General features: G+C 45.2%; 1 protein-coding gene across 3 annotated transcripts in view; it reads right to left on the bottom strand.

Annotated features, from left to right (window-relative positions):
* ASTN2 (astrotactin 2) overlaps positions 1-24,762 on the bottom strand; it is an 859,033-nt gene that overhangs the window by 317,007 nt on the left and 517,264 nt on the right. For all 3 annotated transcript variants that reach the window (XM_059142160.1, XM_059142161.1, XM_059142162.1), the window contains one exon: positions 1,411-1,577. In XM_059142160.1, the coding sequence (XP_058998143.1) occupies positions 1,411-1,577 (167 nt within the window). The remainder of the gene's footprint in view (positions 1-1,410; positions 1,578-24,762) is intronic.

Genomic DNA, 24,762 nt, shown 5'->3' with positions numbered 1-24,762 from the left:
CCAAACACATACCAAGTACACAGGGAGAAAAATAATGATAAGAGCACAGCTGATTCTGTATTCCAGCCTCAGATCTAAGCCCATGCATAATTTACTCCACACTGCCCTGCAGTCACTTAAGCTGAGGAGAGACAGCTATAAATTCAGGTCTGCATACACTAATTTATTTCTTATTTATTTTACTGATACATACCTAGGGCCTCCAGCAAGCTGCTCCAACACCTGCTCAAAGGCACCTGCAGCCCCAGTGTAACTGGGGCAGAGGGGGAGACCCTGAAATATGTCCCAGAAGGAACAGTGGAGCCACAGACTAGAACCGAGCAGGTAAAATCGTTTTCTGTTAAACTGGGATTAAACTCATACGCGCTCCCCTATCCTCTTTTGCATAAGATGTAGGCCTGAAAATTTCTTGTTAAATCTCATTCTGTTTCTCTATCTCAGTAGAGCACAGAGCATATTTCAATGACCAACATTTTTGCACAAGCACGGGGTTATTTGTCTGAGTCCCAGAGTGTCAGAGGACGAGCACATTTTTAAAAGACGAAGATGTCACCAGCAGGAAAGTGAAGCAGAGAAGAAAAGGTGCATCCGTTCCCTTGAGTGAGTGCTGAGGACCAAGCCCTCCGCGGGATGCCATTGGGGACAGCAGGACAGAGGTTAACTCCCAGTGCAGTCCTCTGCACGGAAAACAAGGTAAACTGGAAGAAATGGTCAGTGTCCTTGTCCAAAGCTCTCATTTTACAGGTGATCAGACCACAGCTGGAGAGGAAAAGTGACTTGTCCAGGGCCACTCAGTGACCTGGTCCCAAGGTGCCCCTTCTTTCAGTCTCAGGAGAATTTTAAAATGCCCTGACTTTGGCATTGGCTGCACGGTCCCCTTCCCACCTCCCTGCCGCCCACTTGGTTCTCCTTGCAGATAGGGCAGTAGGGCATAGAGAGGCCTTCCCTGAATGGGCAAATCAAGAATGAGGAATGCTAAATTCCTGCAGAAACAGGGTTGAAAGCCTGGCCCAAGGCCGTATCCTTAAATGAACACCTGTTTGTTTCTCAGTGACACTTTTCAGGTGCCTGCTCTGGTCTCCAGACTACACTGGCCGGGACTGTAGTGGAGAGGCAGAAGGGGCAGGGGCTTCAGCAGAACACAGTCGTGACCCTAGGACACAGGCTGAGCATGGATTCCATTCAGTGTAACTATTAATCAATTATTTATTTTGCTTTTTCCTTTCTTCTTCCCAATGCCCGAGAGAAGGTTATCCTGCTGCCTTTTGCTTCTTGGGCTAAAAGAGCAGACACAGAAAGGCATTTTGTTGAAGGTCAAGGCCGGCTTGGCCTGACTGCAGCTCCTGACCTCTTCCCCACATCTCCCGCTGCTGTGAGGGGAGTGGCTGGGCCACGGGGACCAAGACTCACCCGCAGAACATGAAGATGGTGCTGGATGTGGCGTCATAGGGTAAAGGGAGCGTCTGCTGCAGACATAGCTGCTCACAGCCACCGTTGAAGCCATCCGAGCAGTCGATGCCTTTCGAGTGGTCGTAGCATCCAGAGCCGTCCTTCATGGGCCTCAGCTCCTCGGGGCACTGCTCGGGGGAGAGAGAGCAACAGGGTGGTCATGGCCGAGGAGGCAGTGGGATCCTGCAAGCCCTCTCCTCCCACCTTCTGAAAAGGGGCATGAGGCAGGGACCACAGACAGTTTCAATCAGAGTCTTGCTTGGCCCATTCATTGCTATACGGCCTCTTTGACCCTCAGTGTGCCCACCTGTGGAATGGGACTTTTGTCAGTACCTGCCCGGTAGATGTGTGAGAATACAAGGTCCCGTCAGCAAAGTGCTCAGAACACTGCGGCTCGCACGACAGCTGTACGGCAAGGGTTAGCTGCTTTTCCTGTTGACAACACTGGAACCGTCATCATCACTGCATTTATTATGGACCAGTAGGGTCGGCCATTGATAAAGAATCCCTCTGGCCAGCAGCCAGGTGTATTTTAAAGAGTTCCTACTGATGCAAATTTACATTCCAGCTCTTCTTCTTCTTCTCCTTCTGTGATCTGGGGCAAGTTATTCACCTTCTCTGAGCCTCGGTCTCTTCATCTGTTAAATGGGCATGGAACCTGCCTATATGGATTTCTTGTCAAGCTTAAATTGGATCCTGGGAGTGTGCACCTTACTTCAGAATTCTGGACACCATTCGGTACTTGTCACATGTGAGTTCTCTTCCTGTCTGTCGTGAATTTGTCTCTTTGCCTCCATCCCTGTCTCCGGGGTCCTGAACAGGACTCCTGCATGCCCACAGCAAGAGCCAGCACTCTCCAGCCTGGTCTCTTCCACACCGTCCTCCTGACGGTCAACAGAAGGCTATTGCTAAATCATCCTTCCCCACCTTAAATAAATGAATGCATTTTCCACAACAACAACAACAACAACAACAGCAACCATAACACCTCCAATCTCCCTTACACTGACAGGTAACGTCCTTTGCAGGTGCCTCAGATCCAGCCATGGGCACCTCTCTCCAGGTCACCAAACCAGCAGCCCTCCGGTCCCTAAAAAACCCCAATGACTCCAATCTTGAGTGACCTAGTCAAATGCTCTTATCAGGGTGCCTGGTATCCGCTAAGCACACTGTAAATGGAAGATCCTATACTGTAGGGACAACCGGCTATTTGAGCTAGTCTTTTTCCATCCGGCACACCAGCTCTCCTGCATCGGGGACAGAAAACGAGGTACGAGGTTTTTTAATTTTGGTCACTCTGCTGGCATTTCCTGTCCACAGAGATGAACACCCAGAGCTCAGCCCTCCTCATCCATCACTGGACGTCATCGATTAAAATGGCTCCATAGTGCACGCCCCCACCCCCCACCCCCGGTCCCTTGCCCAAGCCACAACCTGAAGAACATCAATAACAAACACACACAAAGCCATTTACAAAGATTACTGTAACCCACAACAACAAAAGGTCAATCCTCCTGAAAATTAAAGTTTGCCTAAGAAGAATTCATAATTACAAACGCACAAGAGTTCTTCGAGACATTTAAGACTGGTGCCAGAGAGGGTGACAGAGAAAGTGGGTTACAAATGGCCTTTATCAAGCTGCAGAAAGGTTATAAAACTGGCTACATTTTGTGCTTAAGAAGAAAAATCAATTTTCCATGTGAGTGAAGTGCCGTAAATATTCATACAAGCTCTGAGGAAACCCCTGCTCGTCTCGGAACACTCACAGTCAGACAGGAGGGCACCTGGTCACGGGGCCATTTACGGGTACTCGGGTACTCGGGGCTGGGTCTGTCTGTCTGCAGAGACTCAGGGATAAGCACTAGAAAAAAAAATGTCTGACCTTCTCATCAGGTGACAGGAGGGATAGAGACACGGAATTCACTCCTAGTTCTTCCCCATCCCCAGCTGATTCCCTGCCACTTTTATTCTTTAAAAATGTATGTTCTGTAATCCAGGCAAGATCTAAACACTTAACCTGCTTTTACTTAGCTGGTCTTTACAGCAAGCCTATGAGGTAGTGTGGTAGGCTGATAATGGCTCCCCAAGATACGTTTCTGACCTAACCCTTGAAACCTATGAATGTCACCTTCGATGGTAAAATTTGGCAGATGTGATAAAACTAAAGTCCTTGTATTATGCGAACCAGCTGGATTATCGAGGTAGATCTGAATGTGGTCATGGAAGTCTCATAAGATAAAGGCACAGAGAGGACACGCACAGATGAGAAGGCCAGGTGAAGGCAGAGCAGAGATTTCAGCCATGGGGCCATGACTCAGTCAATCCTGTAACCTCCAGAAGCCGGAAAGCAGCAAGTGAGGCCCTGGGAGGGAACACGACCCTGAGATCACCACGACTTCGGACCTTTGCGCTCTGGAACTGAGAGAAACTACATTTTCATCGTCCTCGGCCACAGAGTTCGTGGTGATTGGTACAGTGCCCACAGGACCCAGTTCAGGTGCGAAGTATCTTGAGTCCCATTTTACAGATCAGGAAACTGAGGAGAAGTGGTAGGGGTGGGGCTGTGCAGGCTTTCTGGCTCTCTAGCTCTTAGCTAACTCCCAGACAATGCACTCCACTCCCCTGTCACTGACTGATGGGTTTCCCATCTCAGGACATTGGAGCAAAGATAGATTTAGAGCTGATTTAATCTCCTTACGTTAAAATTGGGAGAGGTGTTCTGAGGAGATGAAGTGGGTTTTCCAATCACCCCCACATGACTATCCCTTCATCCGGCGTGGACGTCATGCCCCAAGTCCTTGCGGGTGGGCGAGGGCAGACTAGATCTAGTAGTATCACTGTTCGAGATTATTAACATATTATTTCAATTACTTGACTGCTCATCATCTGTCTTCCTCACCAAAATGCGAAGTTTATAATACAATGGACCCTCCTGTCTTGTCCCCACCTGCAGGGCACACTTAGCATAGCGTTGGCAACAGTGTAGTCACTTGCTACTTTTCGAATGAGCCATCTGAGTGCCAGACAGGATGTACGATGTGTCTGTTATGTTAACTTTGGGTCTGAGTCCAAACTCAGCTTCTTACAAGCTTCACGACCTCTTGCCAGTGACTCAACCTCATCTGTCTTCATAGGATTGCTGTAAGGAGTAAACAGAATTGTATCCAGCATCGAAGATGGTCCCCAACGGTTCCTGCCTCCTGGCATTCACACCCGGTAGAGTGGCCTCCCACACTGCACCAGGGCTGGTCCGCATGACCAACAGCATATGGCGGAACTGATGGCAGAGCCCTTCCAAGATTAGATTATTAAAGGCTGAAGCTTCCCTCTGTTTCCCTCCCTCTCTTTCAGATCACTGGCTGTGGTGAAATCAAGCTGCCATGTTGTGAGCAGCGCTAGAGGGAGTCCCGTGGGGCAAGGAATGGAAGCTTCTGGCCAACAGCCAGCATGGCTGCCCTGCCAACAGCCCCTGAGTAAGCTCAGAAACAGACCCTCCCACTGGTCAGCTGACACCTTGACTAGCACCTCAGAGGGTCCAGACTCGCCCAGCTAAGCCACTCTTGAATTTCTAACCCTCAGAGATGATGTCAGACAGTAAAATCTTTTCGTTTTCTGCTGCTCCATTTTGGGATGACTTGTTAGGCGGCAATAGGTAACCGATACAGGGAGCTAAGTGCCTCAGATGCCCAGCACAGCATTCGATGAGGGGCAGCTGCTGTCGTGGGTAATTTGAAGACACTTAGAGTTTACTTTGAGAGCTAAGGAATATTATGTCTCTGTCAGAAAGAGGGCTAGTAATAGAACAAAAAAGAAGCACGGAATAATTCGAAAGGGAAACTCAAAACCCTGGCAGTGTGAGTGACCAGCAGTTACTGCAGTAGGGATGCCTTGGTCAGAGAAGTATTCCTCTTAGGAGACGATGTCCCTGAGTAAAAGAGAGACATGCCACCATCCTGGAAAGAGGAAGATCAGAACTCTTGCCCAAGCACTTCTGCTAGCTTGCCTGGTGTGCCGGGCAAGTCCTTGAACCCAGCTGGGCCTCAGTTTCCTTTATTTCAATGGTGGGGGGAAGCTTGGAGGCAAGAGCATGGGGACTGATGTCAGGCATGATTCCACACAGGTTTCGTGAGCCCAGAACAACATGACGACAACTGTTTAATCTCAGAGAGCCCCTCAGTTTCCTCAGCTGGAAAATGGGAGTAACGGTGCCTCTCTTGGAGACATTTCTGGAGACTTCACAAGAAAACACACTGTAAGTGCCTGGCTCAGAACTTAACACATAGTAAGCACTTCATAAACGAAGGGGAAATGAACAAATGGTAAATGAATGAACCCAATCCCTCAAAAGGAAACCTAACTACAACTATCAGCTTCTTTCTTTCTTACCTAGGCAAGCCCTTCATTGGACGGCTCAAGAAATATTGATTGGACGCCTACTCAGCACTAGCCAAATGTGCTGGGTGCTGAAAATGTTGCGGTAAACACAACAGACAACACCTTGATCTCATGGAGTTTAAATTCTAGAGAGGAAAATGACTGATGAGTAAATAAATGACAGTTATTCCATGGTGTGAAAAAAGAAGAAGAAAGAACCAAGTGAACAGGGAATGGAGTAAAAGAGGCATCCCGGGAAACTCTGAGGGAAGTCGGAATAATGAGTGGGGTCTTCTGGGGGAATATGAATGGGAGGCGTATCCAAGAAGGAGCTGGAAGTATGAAAGTCCTGAAGGAGGGAACAGTGTGGACCTATGGAACTGAGAAGGCCAGACAGTCAAAGCTCAGTGAGCCAGGAGAAAACAAGTTCAGCTCGTACAAGGCAAGGTGTGAGAGGAAGGCAGTGCTCACATCCCGTAAGCCAGAGTTGTGCACTATGATCTGTAAGCCAAATCCCATCTGAAACCTGTTAGTTTGCTTTTTTAAAAATTATTATTTTTTTAAATTTTGAGATAATTGTAGATTTGCATGCAGTTGTTAGAAATAATATGATAACAGAGAAATCCTGTGTACCTTTTGCCCAGTCTCCTTCAATGGAAACATCTTGGAAAACAATAGAAAGAATATCACAGCCAGAATATATACATTGATCACTAAGATACAGAGCATGTGCATCGCTACAGAAATTCTTCCTGTTGCCCTTTTAAAATCCCACCCATTTCCCACCTGACTCCTTTTCTTTATGCCCAGAAACCACCATGGTCTCCATTCCTTTACAGGTTAGAATTCAATAGAAAGCATTATAGAATTTCTGTCATTTCAGGAATATAACATTTACAAAATCATATAGTATGTGACCTTTGGGGATTGGCTTTTTTCCCCTTCACTCAGCATCCTTCTCGTGTTCATCCAGATTGCTGATGTAGCAACATTTAGTTCCTTTTTCACTGCATAGTAGTAGTCCATGGTATGGACAGGTCATAGTGTGTTTAACCATTCACCTGCTGGAGAACATGAGGGTTGTTTCTATTTCTTAGCTATAATGAACAGATGCTATAAATATCTGCCTACAAGTTTTTGTGTAAACATAAATTTTCACTTCTTAAAAAAAAATGCCAAGAAATAGAATTCCTGGGTCATAGGAAGGTTGTATATTTAATTTCTTTTTTTAGGAAGCTGCCAAACTGTTTTCAAGAGTGGTTGTCCTATTTTAAATTCCCACAAGTAAATGTATGAGTGATTCACTCTCAACAGCATTTGATGTTGTCCATATATACATATGGACACCCTGATCTGTGTGTAGTCACACCCTCACTGTGGTTTTAATTTGAATTTCCCTAGTAGTTAGTGGTGCTGAATATCTCTTAAGCTCCATTTCCATCCTTATATCCTTTTCAGTGAGATGTCTCTTAATGTTTTTTGCCCATTTTCTGATTGAATGATTTGGGGTTTGTTTTGTTTTTTACGAGTAAGGCTTGAGAGTTCTTTATATATTCTAGACATGAGACTTTTGTCAGAGATATGGCTTGCAAATGTATTTTCTCTCCCAGTTTGTAACTTGTCTTCCCATCTTCTTCAAATGAGCTTTCACAGAGCAAATGTTTTTAATTTTGATGAAATCCAAGTTACCATTTTTTCTTTTATGGATCGTACTTTTAGAATCTAAGAACATTTTGCCAAGCCCAAATCTCAAAGATTTTCTCTTGTGTGTGTGTATTTTCCTAGAAGTGTTATGGCTTTATGCTTCACAATTAATTCTGTGATACATTTTTAGTTAATTTTTGCATGAGGTGTGAGACTTCACTGAGGTTTGTTTTCTTGCCTGTGAATGTGCAATTGTACGAGCACCCTTTGTTGAAGACTCCCTTTTCCCCATTAAATTGTTTTTGCCTCTTTGTAAAACAAAAACAAAAACAAAACCACACACACACACACACAAAACCCATAACAAAACATCACACACACACAAAACAAAACAAAACAAAACAAAACCCAAATTGAGCTTATCTGTGTGGGTCATTTCTGTGTGTGTGTTTTTAAGATTATTTATTTATTTATTTGATGGACAGAGATCACAAATAGGCAGAAGAAGACAGAGAGTCAGACAGAGAGAGAGGAGGAAGCAGCCTCCCTGCTGAGCAGAGAGCCCAAAGAGGGACTTGATCCCAGGACCCTGGGATCATGACCTGGGCCAAAGGCAGAGGCTCAACCCACTGAGCCACCCAGGAGCCCTCTGTGTTTTTTTATTCTGTCTGTTCATCTATAGGTCTATCCTTCTGTTAACACCACAGTCTTGATTACCATAGCTATATGCATCTTGAGATAGGGTAGACTGACTCCTTCTACTTTATTCTACTTTTTCCAAAGAAGTTTTGTTTCTCCTAGTTCCATCACCCTTCCATATAAATTTTAGGAAAGTCTTGTCTCTATCTATAAAAAAAAAAAAAAAAAAATCACCATGCTGAGGTTTTAATAGGAATTATCCTAAAACTTTGCATCAGTTTGAAGGGAAAGGAGATCTTTATGATGTTGAGTCTTCCAATCCGTGAACACAGGTTGTCTCTTCATTTACTTAGATCTTTTAAAAATATCTTTCATGAGGGCACCCTGGGTGGCTCAGTCAGTTAAGCACCTGCCTTTGGCTCAGGTGATGATCCAGGGTTCCAGGAATTGAGCCCCATGTTGGACTCCCTGCTTTGTGGGGAGTCCGCTTTTCCCTCTCCCTCTGCCCCTCTCCTCATTCATGCTCCCTTTCTAAAATAAAATAAATAAAATCTTAAAAAAAATATCTTTCATCAGCATTCTGTAGTTTTCAGCATACATGTCTCACATGTTTTGTTAGATTTACATCAAAGTATTTCATTATTTTTTTAGACATTGTAAACGGTATTGTGTATTGAGAACTTGTATCTTCTCTCCCTTTAATCAGTTTTGCTAGTTTCCCCCTCACCCAATTTGCTTGATGTTTTCAAGGTATCAGTTTTTTACTTCATTGACTCTTGTGTATTTTTTTCTTTCTGTTTTTAAGTGCATTGATTTCCTATCTTCTGCGTGCTTTGGGTTCATTTTGTCCTCTTTTTTTTTGGTAGGCTCTTAAGGTGGAAGCTTATTATAGATTATTAACTGAAACTTTTTTTCTAATATATACATTCATGGCAATAACTTTCCTCCTCATTAAATATAAACACACAGAGAAATTACAAGGAAAGGATAGATCACTATGCTAGTTGTGTCCCATAAATTCTGATATACTCTATTTTTATTTCTTTCAGATCAGCATATTGTTTTTTATAACCAGTGAGACTTCCTCTTTAATCCATGGTTTATTTAGAAATGTGCTGTGAGGACTCCAAGTATTTAAAGATTTTTCTGTTATTTGTTATTGCTTTGTAGTTTCATGCTATTGTATTTAGAGAATACACTCTGTATGATGAATTTCTTAAATTTATTGAAGTATTTTTCCATGGCCCAGGATATGGTCTATCTTGGTATGTGCTCCATAAGCACTTGAAAAGAATGTGTATTCTGTTGTGGCTGGGCAGTGTGTTCTATAAATGTTAACTAGATCCTTTCAGTTGATGACATCATTGAGTTACATTATAGCATTGGTAATTTTCTAACTGTTATATCAGTTGCTGAGAGAGGAAGGTTGGTGCATCCAACCATAACTGTGGATTTCTCTTATTTTTCCTTTCAGTTCTATTGGTTTTTGCTTTACACATTTTACAGCTCTGTTGTTTGATGCATAAACATTCGGGACTGCTATGACTTCTTGGTGGATGACACTTTCATTATTATGTGATTTCCCTCTGACTTACTTTATGTGAAATGAATATATCTACTCGTACTTTTGTTTGATTTGCACGTCTTTTTATTTACTTTCAATCTGCCTAAATCATTATATGTTATGTGAATTTCTTGTGAACAGCATATAACTGGGTCATATTTTTAAATCAAATCTGCCAATTTCTGTCTTCTAATTTGTATTTTTAGACCATTTACATTTAATGTGATTACTGGTATTTTAAAGCTTAAGTTGGATGTTTTTTTTTGTTTCCTGATCTCCATTTTTCATTTTTCTTTCTCTTGCAACATTTTAAAATTCCATTTTGATTTATCTGTAGTGTTTTAAGTATATCTCCTTGCATAATTTTTAGTGTTAGCTTTTGGTATGCATGACTTATCACAGTCTACTTATGCCATAATTTTACCCATTTAAAAGATGTATAGAAACCTGACCTCCCTTTATGTCCCTTTACCTTCTCCCATCTGTGGTGTATTTAAAAAAAAAAAAAAATTCCTCTAAATACATTTAGGACCGCATCAGATAGTGCTAGCATTTTCACTTTAACTGTCTAACATAATGTAGGAAGTTCAAGAAGAAAGGGAAGGTCTATTGCATTTACCCATATTTGTGTTGTATTCTTTCTTCCTTCCCACTGTTCCAAAATCCCTTCTTCTATTGTTCCTCTTCTGTTTCAAGAACTTCCTTTAGCCAGTCTTTAGAATAAGTCTCCTGGCAACCAATTCTCTTAGTTTTCCTTCATATGAGAATGCCTTGATTTCTTCCTCATTCCAAAAAGATGTCTGCTGGGCACAGGATTCTGAGCTCACAGTTTTTGTTCTTGTTTTCGTTTTTCATCCAACACTTAAAAAATGCTGTGCCACTTCCTCCTGGCCTCCATGATTTCTCCTGAGAATTCCACCATCATTCATGTTGTGCTTCTCCTATAAATAAGATGTCATTTCTCTCTACTTGCTTTCAAGAATTTTTCCTTGAAAAGCCGAAATTTGACTATTAATTGTTGGTATGGATTTCTTTGTGTTTATTCTGGAATTTTCTCAGCTTTTCAAATATGTATATTTATGTATTTTACCAAATTTGAGAAGTTTTCAGCCATTATTTCTTTGAGCACTTTTTCAGTTCCACTCTTTCTTATTTCCTTCTGGCCCTTGAGACTGTGTTTATTTTCTTTATTGGTCTTGTCTCTCCATGTTCTGAGTGGGTTATTTCTATTTCTATCTTTATTTTCTCTGTCCTATCTGCTAGTAAAGTTAATCCACGGAGTTTTCAAAACATTTTTTTGATTATTGCATTTTTCAGTTCTATAATTTTCATCTGTTTCTCCTTTATATCTTCTACTTCCTTGATAAGACTTTGTTTTTCTCATATGTGCTTATAATTGCTTGTTTAAGCATTTTTATGATGACTATTTTAACATATTTGTCATTAACTTCCGATATATATTCTTTGTTACCTTCATAATGGCATCTATTGGCAATGTTTTGTTTGTTTGTTTGTTTGTTTGCATTCTGTCTGAGATCCTTCAGGCTCTTGGTGCAATAAGTGATTTGGTGGAAACCTGGATAAACTTGGGGCATTATGTTATGTCATTATTTTTAACTCTAGACCTTATTTAATCCTTCTATTTTATCTGGATTCTTCCACACTGTTCCAGTAGGGCAGAGTGGAGGCATAGCTCATTACTGTCGGGGGAAGTAAAATCCCAGTTTTCCCACTTAGCTCTCTCTCTGACATCACTGCAGTAAAGAAAGGGGGAGGTACTGTATTATCAGACTGTAGCATTATAGTCTGGTACAAATGAAAGTCTAGTTCCCTACCTGGCCTTTGTTAGAATGGGCTGGGGTTGGACCATGATGTCTCGCTAGAGTGATTATTGTCTAAAAATTTTCTGTCTTTATAGGCTGCCGTTTTCCTTTTGCTGAGGAGAGTAAGCTTTGGGTTTTGGGTTGTTTTTGTTTTATTTTCTTTGGTCTTTACCTATTGGCATTTCTGACTTGGTGGCTCCTTCAGTTCCAAGCTTGGAACATATAAAGCAAAAAGAACACCCAAGGTACTGACCACCAATATCTCCATGGGCCCCCAAATTCCTAGCTGGTCTGCCTTTTTCTCTTCGCCTTTCACAGACTTATGTTTGTTTTATATGTAATCTCCAGCATTTTTGTTGTGTTTAGCAAAAAAAAAAAAAAAAAAAAAAAAAAGAGGGAAAAGACATCTATTTCCCCACAAACTGTTTTGCACAGGACTATTTATGTTTACATTTTTAAAGTTCTGTTTTTATTTTTTTAGAAGGAAGACTATGAGGGGCGCCTGGGGTGGCTCAGTGGATTAACGCCTCTGCCTTCCACTCAGGTCATGATCCCAGGGTCCTGGGATCAAGCCCTGCATCCGCTCTCTGCTCAGCAGGGAGCCTGCTTTCCTTCCTCTCTCTCTGCCTGCCTCTCTGCCTACTTGTGATCTCTGTCAAATGAATAAATAAAAGTCTTAAAGAAATAAAAGGAAGACTAGGAGACAAACAACAATAACAACAACAACACATGCATGTGACTTGCAAAGCCTAAAATATTTACTACATGGTTCTTTACACAAAAAAGTTGCTGACTCCTGACTTCAACCCTGGGAAGTCACCTTGATATTCTAAGTACAACTGGAAGGCATTGAAGGTTGTGAAGTGATTCGGTTTGCTATCTTGAAGAGATTACTGAAGTCAGTAAATTTGGTTATCTGTAAGCACTTTAAGGTCTTACAAAAAGAAGCCAGGGAGGCAGACTCTGTGGGTCTAGGAGTGGGCAGAAGGAAAGGGGCAGGTCCACCTCCTAATGACCCCATTCCTTGGAAGGCCGCTCTTTGGCAGAATTTTTCAGTAAGTGGATGAGAAACCCAGTTCAGCTGAGCTCCAGAGCCTCACAGCCTCCACTCTGCTCTGCTTCCGGCGAGGACCCACAGGAAGACCCTGAGCCTGAATCCCTGAGCCTTGAAGTCTTGAGGATTTTAGTGGGGAAGAGGTACCAAGGGGAGTCTCAGCTGCTCCTACAACACACTGGCCCTGCTGTACTCCTCCCAGCCCCCCCTCTCATCCCCTGAGCCTTCTTCCACTCCTTCCCAAGCCCTGTTTTCAACATCACCAAGCCATTTGTTTCCATTTGTAATTATGCATTTTAATGTTCATTAATTATAGAATGCAAATTGCTTCAAGTACAAAATTTGTAATGAGCTGCTCCACTACCCCACCCCCAGGTCTAGAAGGTGGGCCAGCTGCTCTGAGCAGAAGGAAAAACAACCAGCTTACAAGACAAAATAACTTTTCCTGGGGCCTGAGTGACTCCTATGGCAAGCAATCCTGGGGGATTTCCAGGGTGGTGAGGACAGAAGAGCCCTGCCCCTCCCTTGGGCCCTGGGAGATGACAGGTGTGGCACCTTCCTTCTCTTCTACAACCTTGGACCTGAGAGGCAGGGTGGATAATGGAAAGGACTCCAGCCTCAGACCCAGCCTCTTAGCTATCGCCTAAAGCTAGTCATGCTTGTCTGAGCCTCAGTTTCCCCACCTGGAAGACCTGTCTCAAAGTGGGTGTGGCAGGCAAATTGGCTGATGGAGACAAGTAGCCAAATTCTAGCAAACCCTCAATTAAAAAAAAAAAAAAAAAAAAAAAAAAGCATGTAAATAATGGATCTCTGTAGAGCTGAGTTTTGGGTCTTCCTCTCTGTTCTCTAACTGGCTGGGTACCTTCTGACAGGCACGTCCTGCTGTCTGAGTCTGTTTGCTATACTATAAAATGAAGGCATTGGACAAATGGAAGGTAGGCAATACTCTTGAGCTCTGAGCTGCTTGGTTTTTTTGTTAAAGCAATGATGGACTGTGGAAAGAGGAGAACTATCTCAAAGTGAGTGGAGAATCCCCTTTGAATTGATTGAGCATGTTTTAAGACATCAGCAGGATGACTCCACACCTGCCTAACTACGGGCAGAGCCTTGTCCTCCTCACAGGGCTCAGCCAGTATCTGATTTCTCTCATCACCAGTGAAGCATAATAACAGTACTACCTCCTAGCAAGAGTCCTGCCTCCTACCAATCACACTGCCCCATCACATCATCGTAAAGGTTACACGAGACAAATTAAAGTGGAAGTGGAAGGCTGAGCACACTGTCAGCCACAGAGGACCTCACAGCTGTGAGTGGAGTCTGCCGCGTCCTCCCTGGGGGCCCTTGCTTCTCTGAGCCTCAGTTTCCACATCTTACACTGGAAAGAGTCACTCCTACCTCCCTGGGCTTATGAGAGAACCAAACCAGAGCACACACCCGACAGATGTCTGACACAAAAAATGGTAACTGCTGTTTGGATTTCTTGTTACTTTGCCCCGAAATAGGAAATGCATTCAGGAAGCAATGGAATAGGGTTGCAGACCTGCAGAATATTGCCACAGGCAGTTCTTGCTATATTTTCAGCAATGCTAAGGCAGGACAGGCAACCTCATGCCCCTTTTGCTGATGAGGAAACTAAAGCTCGGAGAGGCCAAGTGACTTGCCTGAGGTCACACAGCCAAGTGAGAGGAAGCCTTTGGTGGAACGTCCCCTGATGGCAAAAAAAAAGGTGTTCTTTCTCCCTGATCCCCATGAAGGTGGTCTGTCCATGATGTCATAAGCAGTTCAGACTGGCTAGGGCTACACAGGAATTCTGAGAACTTTGCAGGAAGACCATGATGTGGATTATGGAGGAACACAGGGGCTGTTGGCAGCAGCGTCTTGATGCACAGATCAGATAGCATCCCAAGAAAAAGAAAACAGAGGAAAGGAAACGATGATGCACCATTTGCTAGACATTTTCTCCTATGCCTCTCCTCAAATTCTCCCAGCAAAAAACTCAGGGACACCTCTAAGATATTCTCATTTGGCAGGCGAGGTTATGGAGGATCATGGGAGCGAAGCAGGGCTGCAGAGTCCTTCATTAGGGGCCATCCCTTTGATCGGAGGCTGAGTGGGCCTGAGTGCCCGCATCCCAGGAGGCCTCTGGAGTACAGCCAGGAAAGGGAGTGTGTGGGGAAGACCCTGCCGTTGCCCATCCCCCGCACCTCCCCCACTCAGCCTCAATCTGTCAACAAGGCCAGCTAGCCTGCCTATTACTGGAGACATTGATTTGGACAACCAGGCCAGTCGAGAGCCCATAATTACAGGGAGTTTTAATCAACTCATGCCAATTCAGCCGTCGCTCAATCCAATGCGGACATGGAGGAAGGGGGTGGGCATGCAAAAAAAGATTACAGGGATCAATAGCGGGTAATTTAGGACTGCAGCTGCAGGGGTTCTGGGAGGCCCCAGACCTCGGAGTAGAAAAGGAGTCCCCAGGATTGCTCCGGGGCTCACTGGCCAAACCACGACCCTATTTCATGTGCCCCTCCACCCGGATGTGGAAGCTACGGAGGCAAACAGCCAATGGCCCCTGCCGGGTCTGACCTCAGTACCTTTGTCCATGCCTTGCCCCTGAGCGAGGCCTACCTTCTTCTTCCTAAAAAATCCTATATACCTTCTAAGTGACAGCTTAAACAGTCTCCCTCTGCAGATGCCCTCCCAATTCCAGAAGCAGAAGGATGCTGAAGAGACAAAAAAGAGAGAGAGAGAGAGAAAGAAAAGTCTAATCCAGATGCTGCTCATTATTCTTGGCTGTATGACTTTGGGCAAGTCACCATACATTTCTGATCATTGTTTCCCCATTTAAAAATGGACCTGAGAGTAACTACCTGCCCCTGGGTGTGCTGGGAACCCTCAGGGCCATGATGGACAAACAACCATCTTGTATGAAAGTTTGCTATGTCCTTCTGATGCCCAGAGTCAGCCGGCGCCATTTTTCCTTCTCTCCTATGTTAAGAATTGCTCTAGAACAAACACCGCTCTAGCAGGTCCATGGCTTCTGGTTCACAGTCTATCTCCCCAGGCATCTGTGCGCTATTTGAGGAGAGAGAGTAGAAGACACACAGCTTCCTCTTTCCAGCACCATCCCAGGGCCCAGCACGGGGGATGGAGACGCTGGCATGGCCTTTGGCTTCGGGCCAGCCCTGGCTAGACTCCCACCTTGCTCTGCCGCTCACCAGCCTCGTAATACCAGCCAGTAACTTCAGTAACCCTTTAAGACTCAAGCCTCTCATTGTAAACTGAGACTACGGACGTATACCTCAGTAGAACTGCCATGGGGGTGGGAAAGCCTTAGACATCGAATATCCCTAGCACGGTGCCTGGGCATGATAAAACATCAAGCGTTACAAAAGTCGTCACTGTGATCATCATCACTTTAATATCTGATACCCGGAAAATATTTTTGGAATGCCATAAGATGTCTGGTCACGTTGCTTAGTTGTGTCTTGAGTTCCCTTGAAAGAGCGACAGGCCTCTCTCCCCACGGACCCGTCATCTGTGCCGTGTTCAACACACACTTCCCAGAGACGTGAGAAAGGAAACTCGCGCGCTCTGAGCACCTACTGTGAGCCAGACATCCCACTGGGTGCTCTCCTCAGTCTGCTTTGCTCGAGGCCCACGATTCTACGAGCTCGCTGTTACCAGCCCCACATTGCAAAAGAGGGAACAGACTTTGAAAAGTCCAGAAGGGCTTTTCCTCTGTCACTCAGTTTTCTAGGAGTAGAGCCAGGGGAGGGGGAGTGGCAGACATGGGTGTGTCTGGCTTTAATCCCAGGCTCTCAGCACCACACAGCTCCTTTCTGATAGAGACACAAAAGAGTACAAGGGGTAGTGGGTGCCTGACCTCCAGGAGAATCTAGACCGACAAGAGGCGCTGGGTAAACCCCCAGAGGGAGGTGAGTCATGGTTCAAGATGGCTTATGCTCCAGACTAGTAGTAGGCTCAAGAATGTCGGCAGTGTTGAAAGGTGTGGCTGGCTTCCCTGGCACACACGTCGATCACGGCTAACTGTCTGAAGTTATGGCCACCAGCCTTTCCCATGAGAGGAGCACAGGTAGTTAGAAGCCTCTGTTTGGGGCATCTCCATTCCCTTCTCATGCCTCAGCCTTCCTCTCTGTTACACGAGCAAGGTGGCAGCTGGTTTCCAAGGGCCTTACAGCTCGGGCATCCTACAATTCTCTGCCGGAGGCTCACAGAAATTCCAAGGGAGGTCAGGTGCTAGATTCAGGTAGCCAGAGGCACCTGAGCTGGGAACCACGGAGAAAGACTGCTCTTGTAGGAGAGGCTTAAGGCTATTGTTTGCAGCCCACCCCTCCAGCCCCTTCCCTCCTTCTGGCTGGAGTCACGAAACCTTCCACCTCTCTCTCTGGAGCTCCCCAGAACACCGCACGGAGTAGGGATTCAGTTCAGCATGTGCCTATTCAAAGCCTACTGTCCTCCAGGCCACTGAGTCCACAAGGGTTTAGCCCAGCATTCAAAAAGCATCTAGTCTAGGGCGCCTGGGTGGCTCAGTGGGTTTAGCGGCTGCCTTCGGCTCGGGTCATGATCTCAGGGTCCTGGGATCGAGTCCCGCATCGGGCTCTCTGCTCAGCAGGGAGCCTGCTTCCCTCTCGCTCTCTCTGCCTGCCTCTCCGCCTACATGTGATTTCTCTCTGTCGATTAAATAAATAAAATTAAATTTAAAAAGCCTCTAGTCTAACTTAGGGCGAAGAATAAGTAATAATATTCTTACAGGACTTACAGGTTTTTAATATGGCACAAATAAGCACAGGGAGCTGAGGTAAGGGAAAACAGCAAACACCTTCCCAAGAAAATCCTGCAGGAGTCCTGCTCAACGTCTCTTTGGTAACTGTCTAGGGATTATAATAAATAGCCTTTGTGTAGTTCATTAATAATAATAACAGCTAAGAGCGTTTACTATGTGCCAGGCACTATTCTAAATGTGTTTAGAACATTAACTCATAATGGGGCGCCTGGGTGGCTCAGTGGGTTAATCCTCTGCCTTCAGTTCAGGTCATGATCCCAGGGTCCTGGGATCGAGCCCCGAATAGGGCTCTCTGCTCAGCGGGGAGCCTGCGTTCTCCACCCCTAACCCCCGGCTGCCTCTCTGCCTGCTTGGGACCTCTCTTTTTCTGTCAAATAAATAAATAAAATCTAAAAAAAAAAAAAAAATTAGAACATGAATTCATAATGTTGGTGCACCTGGGTGGCTCGGTGGGTTAAACATCCAACTCTTGATTTCCGCTCAGGTCAGGATCTCAGGGTCCTGGGATCAAGTCCCATATTGGGCCCCATGCTCAATGGGAACTCTGCTTGAAGTTCTCTCTCCCCCTCCCTCTCTGCCCCTCTCCTTTGCACACGTTTTCTCTCTCTCTCAGATAAATAAACAAATCTTAAGAAAAAAACTCATACTGTTAACTACAGCCGATGGCATAGGCATTACTGTTCTCATTTTTCAGAGGGGGAAACCGAGGCACAGGCAGCTTTGGTAACTTGTCCCCAGGCTGTAGGGCAAGTACGTGGCCGAGCCAGGATATCAGGTCATGGTCCTTTCCTGTGTGTGTCAAGGTTGCTAAAGGTCTTCCCCATGCGTTCTATTGTTCCAGCCTCCTGTGACTGCCAGACAGACTCAGCTCGCCCTTGGAAGAAGAGGACCCCAAGGCTCAGAGAAGAGGGGCCTTCCCAAGGCCATGCAGTGAGCAGCTGTAGGCTGGAACTGAGGTTCAGCTCAGGCCTGCCCCATTCCTAAGCTGTGCCTTCTGGGCTAAAGACAGTCCCCAGTGAAGGAGCCCTCTGCTGCCGAGACCAGATTTGAACCACCTTGCCCTAGGTCAAGCACTTGGTGGTGCTAGGGTGCTGGGAGGGAAGGGGACATGGGTGGCACAGTGCCCCGATGCCAGGCATATACTTCCCTCGTCCCAGCTGCTCAGAAAAGGGTACACTATTATTTTCACCACCTACCAGTGGGCAGTTGAGGCTTGGGACAGGACTTGCTTCAAGTCACCATTACAGATAAACTTAAGATTTTAGTGTTAAGAAGCCTTACGTCCTTTCTCTCTGGGTGTGGCACAGAGCCATGAGACCCTGGACAAGGTACACATGCTACCGACTGATGTGCAAGATGGCACTGGCCAAGAAATGGCTTTCTGACATTATTTGAGCACTTCCTGTGGAGCCAGGTCCCATTTTAGGAGCTGAATGTCCAAAGATCGCAGCCTTTCCTCAAAGTAACCTGAGGTGGTGGATATTATTACCATGCTCACTTACCAGATGGGGAATCTGAGGCACAGCAAGGCTCACTAACCTGCCCAACGTCACACAGCCAGTCAATGGCAGACCCAGGAAAGCTGAAACCAGATTTGGTTTCCTTAACTCTTTGGTGACACCCGCTCCTTACAATCATGTAAAGTAGGTACTATTATCGTACCCATTTTTTGGATACTAAGAGACTAAGATACAAAATGGTTTAAAGCAACCTATCTCAGTATTACACAGTAAGTGGCAGAGCCAGGATTTGAACCCACAGATCCTGATCCCCAAATGCTCCTTCTCACCCACTGCTGTGCCTAGCAGTGAGCCATTGGTTTCAGAGGCCAGAGCCAGGCTTTTATCAGGACAGGCGGAAGGCGTGGTCTTTCCGAGCCCTGCCGGGTCTCGCTGGCTCCTTCCCTTCCCCATTCTTTGTAACTAAAATCTCTATTTGCAGCTTGTGGCTGTGTCCTCATACCGCACCTTCTCATCGATCGCCCGGGCTCTGCGTGAGAAATGATTTTATAAGCTCGTTGGCTTTGAAAAGCACGGTGCAGCAGCCATTGAACATATGCTTCTGTGGGTATATATTTATTCAGCGTATGTTGAGTGTAATTTTGGGCGGTTTGCATATTTTAATTTTTTTTTTTTTTTGTTGTTGTTGTTGCAGAGAGCAATTTAAGAGAAGGAAGAAAAAAAAATCTACCCCTGAATGGAGACAGATGCCATAGACACTGGACCTTGAGGAATGGAGGTGGGTGAGAGGAAATGCATGAGCTGCGGACTAAGGACCACCTCTAAGACTCACAGCCCTGCCAGCCACCGCCAGTGCTAACCATCCAGCCCCTGGGGGAATGGTGCTTTATCTTCCTTTTTTTTTTTTTTTCCAAGGCCTCCCCGGCATCTTGTCCTATTCTCTTCTAGCTGCTCTGTCCTGCATACTAAGTATCAGCCAGACTCTGGGCTGAGTGCACACCCCTCCCCTCGCTCTCCAGGCAACCCCACGTTGAGGTGCTGTTGTGCGTACGAGAAGGTTAATACATCACTGCGCAGTAGTCACCAACTAGCTCAGCGTGGGTCTGACCCCACACCAGGGCTCTCAACCTTTCCATCAAGGTTACTGGAACCCTTGCAGTTGGGGTTCTGATCCCAAGGCCGTCAATCCCAATGTGAGTGGCACTAGGCATGCCACTCCCCTCCCTGGGTTGGCTTCTACACGTGCAGAACGGGGATGGTGATACCATTTGCCTGGTGTGCTGGGTGGATCCCAAGATCCGAAGTTACACTTCACTGTAGCTCAAGAGACATCGGTTCCCTTTCTCTCTCTACCCCCACCCCTTGCCTAAAAGGTTTTTCTCTTACCCAGGATGAACTCAGGATGTAACATTTAAAAATATGCCTTAGAAAAAGCCTGCAAGGTTTGGACCAGCTGGGGAAAAAAAATATATGCTCCTGTAGGTGCCAAAAACTCAAAGGACAGGAAGAGGCAGCCCATCCCAGGCCCGAGTCTACACCAGAGGGAATCATTCGAAAGGGAGAGTTTACTCTGTATATGTGCTGAAAAGAGGCATCCACGTGTGATCCTGGGTGGTGGGACCCGAAGTATCAATTTCTGGCTGGGTAAATAGACCGAGCTCTTTGTCAGCGACGACACCATTCACTCCTGTGACTTTGGGGTCTAACAGAGGGTCCAACCACATTAGGAACTCAGGTGTAGTGTTGTGAATACAGTTTAGATTTAAATGAAGCTGTGGACCAGCTGATAACTGGTTTTTGCTTCAACTAAAAGAGAAGACGGGTTTTTAGCTAGCTTAATGAAATGTGTTGAATGTCAGAGAATCTGCCACTAAAAGGCAAAAATAAAATAAAATTGTTGTTCTTTGTACATAGACATGGAGAAACTATATAGAACAGATAAGGGGCATGATTATCATAAAAGTCAAGGTTGTGGCTACTTCTGGAAAGCGAGAAAGTGCTAAAATGGGAAATAGAGTTACAGTGGGTATGTTAAGAACAGGCTTCTGGAATGCAGGCAATATTCCAATTCTTGACCTGGTGATGATTGGAATGGCATCCCATATTTACTACCGACGAAACTGCTTGTGATGTTTTTTACACATTTTTCTACATGTTTTTGATACTCCACAATAAAACTGGTAAATATATATCACACGGGAAAACTACTAAAAGGAAATACCAATACTTTAACATGGTGGTTATTGGAGATGGCATGACTCGGGGTGATATTTTCCTTTCTTCCTTCTTCTCTGTATTCTAAACATGCTTATGTGCATATATAATAACTTTATAATTGAAAAAGGAAAAGTCAATTGAAATGCCTCATTATCTAAACAAGGCAACAACAAAATCACGGGGGTTGGTTACAATGCTTCTGCCGGAAATCCCACCATCTGGAGAACTCCGTCTTCTCCCCAAGGTTTACTGTGTATGAAGGAAGAGCTCTCAGGGGACACAGGGGTGGGGGGAGCACAAGCCCCATTGCCTGCCATAGAAGCTCATCTTCAGGGTCTTCCCTCTCGAGATCCAAGTAGAGATTTGACTTGTAGGATGTTGCAGGGGAAGAAGGAGCCCAGAAAAAATCAAGTTCAACACTTGTCATTTTTAGAAGGCTTAAGGGGTTTAAGTAAGAATACACAGTGAGCAGAGCCAGGTTGAAGAACAGGGTCATTTTATTACCTAGGTCTTTATCATCCCCATGAGAGTGGGCTTCTAGAATTACCTTTCCCCCACGTGGATGGTAAGAAAAATTACTGAAGATCAATGAAAACCAGAAAAAGATTCTGTGGGTGATATTGTGATTTATAATAAGACATAAAGATATTTTATCTTTATTCTTACTTCTAGACAGAGTTCCTAAAACCCTTGGAATTTCCTAAAGTGATAAGAGCTAATAAGGTTTCTTGATATTTATAAGAAACTCCTTTCAATCATACCTGAGTTTATGTTAATGAGGTGATTTTTGGAAAGAACTTAAGGTTGGGGTACTCACTGCCAGGAGAACTGACCATTTGATTAGAGGGTTGGAACCTTTGGGATCCAGTAAGAAGATAGTGGCTGGAGGTTGCACCATCTGTCAATGGCCCATGATTTAATCATTTATGCCTATGTAAATAAAGCCTCCATAAAAACCCAAAGGGATAGAGTTGGGAGAACTTCCCAGGTAGTGAACACTGAACACATAGAGGCGTAAGAATATCATGCTTCTTTCCCTTTACCTTGTCCTATGTACCCCTTCCCCTGGTTGTTCATCTCTATCCTTTACAATAAAATGGTAAACAAAAGGCAATGTTTCTCTCAGCTCCGCGAGCCACTCTAGCAAATGCACAGAATCCAAGGAGAGGGTCATGGAAACCTCCAAACTATACCTGGTCAGTCCAGAAGTACAGGTGACAAGCTGTGATTGGCCTCTGAAGTTGAAGGGGCAATCTTGTGGGACTGACCCTTTGACTTAGGATCTGATGCTATCTCTAGGTGCGCCGTGTGCAAGTTCAGCTGGATTGTCCCCAGAGTTACTGCCCACTGAGAACTGGAGAACTGCCAGGCGGTATCAAAAAGCAAGCACCCATTGGACCCTGTTTCCTAGCTCACCAAGCTCCTCTCTACCTATAGGAACTGGCCCTGGAAAGGAAGGTTCCAGAACTGGGTCCAGCTCATGCGTGTCTATACACACTGGACTTGGCCTATACCCAAAGGTGTGGGTCTCATTCCCAGTTTATGGACAATGGAACAGAGACTCAGGCACATTTAGCTGTTACCCACAGTCACACAGCTTCCCGGCGACAGGGACGGGAAGTGACCCCAACTCTGTCTCACGGCCAAGTCTGCTCTTTGCACTGGAAAAATTCTGATGAACCAGCCCACTGTCCTAGGAATGTGTATAATGCTATTCAGATGCTATCTTCTCAGTGAGAAGAAACGGGCTAGTGAGGGCTTTAGGAACCCTTACTGTCTGCTACCCAAAGGCTAAAAGGTTTCAAGAGAGGCTGGTGGCCTGGGTTCCAAGGCTGGTGGCCTGTTTCCCATCCCTGGATGACCTCTACAGCCTCCAAGAGTATCTGGGCCGGTGGTGAAGATGTACAAGGCAGGGCTCAGGGAGAAGCTGGAGAACCCAGGGAAAAGGCTAACTTTTCAGATTAATAATAATGATGCTGATGACACAATTTCTTGTCCACTTACCCCAAGACCCATGATAAAAATAAAAGAAGTTTGTGGAAATCTGTGGAAGACAGATTTGTAGCCTGGGGTTTAGGACACTTAGGTTAAGCCAAGCATAGTTCCTGTGCTTTTGGCTTCAATTTATTCATCTTCATCTTTGACAGAAGGAAGGAGGTTTACATACGGTTAAGATCAAGTTAAAAAGCCAGTTGTCTTGAAAAAAGGGAAAAGTTTGTATAAAGACATGCAGTTCTGACACAGAAAGTTGCCTCAAGGAAACACAACTACTGTATGCTTTTTATGCTTCTATTTTTAAACTTACGGATATAAATTCTTATTTAGATTTGCATATGCATGGAGGAAAATCTATAGAAAGATATATAGAGAGGGACCAAAGAGAACGGGAAAGAGGAGAGTGGTTTGTGTTTTTTCTTTATATACTTCAGCAGAGTGTCCATTTGTTTTATTTTAGTTTACATAGAGCCTGAGCTATTTAGAACAAACAAAAATTAAAAGAAGATTGAAGACTGACGGGGAGAAGACCTTATAAATGGAGACAGTTCTACCACCACAATTAAGATGAACAGAATTATTCCAGGTTTTCATTTCAGAGCTAAGACAAACGTGTTTAACTGACAGCATTCCAACAGCCAGGGAGTGGTTCTTCCCAGGTGCGGGGCACAGCCACGGGGACCCTTGTGGTCACCGTCCCCCACCCGCTGGTGTCCTCAAGGAGACACCAGTCCTGCCCGCTCGCTTCCTTCTACCTGCCAGCTCCTCTGTGTTGGTGCTCTCTCCCCCATGCATCGAGCACACACTGTGCTCGAGGCCCTGAGGCTTCATTTTGACTGGCTCACTGCCCTCCTCAAGGGGACGCTTTCAGCCCAACACCCTAGCCTGCCCTTGAACTGCATGAACTGCATCTTGAAAGAAAGCCAGCACCCCTGACTCAGGGGTAGTCCTGAAAACCAGAGATGGTCCTGCCCCTCTTTATTTATTTATTTACTTTTAAAAAGATTTTATTTATTTATTTACAGAGATCACAAGTAGGCGGAGAGGCAGGCAGAGAGAGAGGGAGGAGGAAGCAGGCTCTCTACCAAGCAGAGAGCCCGACGCAGGGCTCGATCCCAGGACCCTGAGATCATGACCTGAGCCAAAGGCAGAGGCTTTAACCCACTGAGCCACACAGGCTCCCCACTCTTCATTTTTTATTTTATTATTTATTTATTTATATTTTTAAAAGATTTTATTTACTTATTTGCCAGTGAGCGAGGTCACAATTAGGCAGAGAGAGAGAGGGCAGCAGGCTCCCTGCTGAGCAGAGAGCCCTATGTGGGGTTCGATCCCAGGACCCTGAGATCATGACCCAAGCCGAAGGCAGCAGTTTAATCCCACTGATCCCCCCAGGCGCACCCACCCCCCTTTATTTTAATCCACCCCACACCCTCACCCAAATCATGGAATTTGAAAACTGTCCTCACAGACTTCTGGGAATCTATGCGGAAGAAGTAACTCGGAACACAAAGCAGCCTCTGCCCCAAGATGCTCGGAGCAACACTACAATAGATTAAAGCTGAAAGCACTCAAAATGCCCACCAATCAGACGAAGTCAGAGATCCAACATTCTTTCCGTGAAATACTAGCCAACCCGGGCAAAGAATGAAGAAGGGGCTCTAAGGGCAGAGGGTCCTGGCACCAGGCTGCTTTGCTTCAACTCCCCGTTCTAGAACTCAGAAGCTGTTTGACCC

Source organism: Mustela lutreola, chromosome 12 (genome assembly GCF_030435805.1).
Source record: "Mustela lutreola isolate mMusLut2 chromosome 12, mMusLut2.pri, whole genome shotgun sequence".
NCBI lineage: Eukaryota > Metazoa > Chordata > Mammalia > Carnivora > Mustelidae > Mustela > Mustela lutreola.
This window is presented reverse-complemented; position numbering and strand designations above follow the sequence as displayed.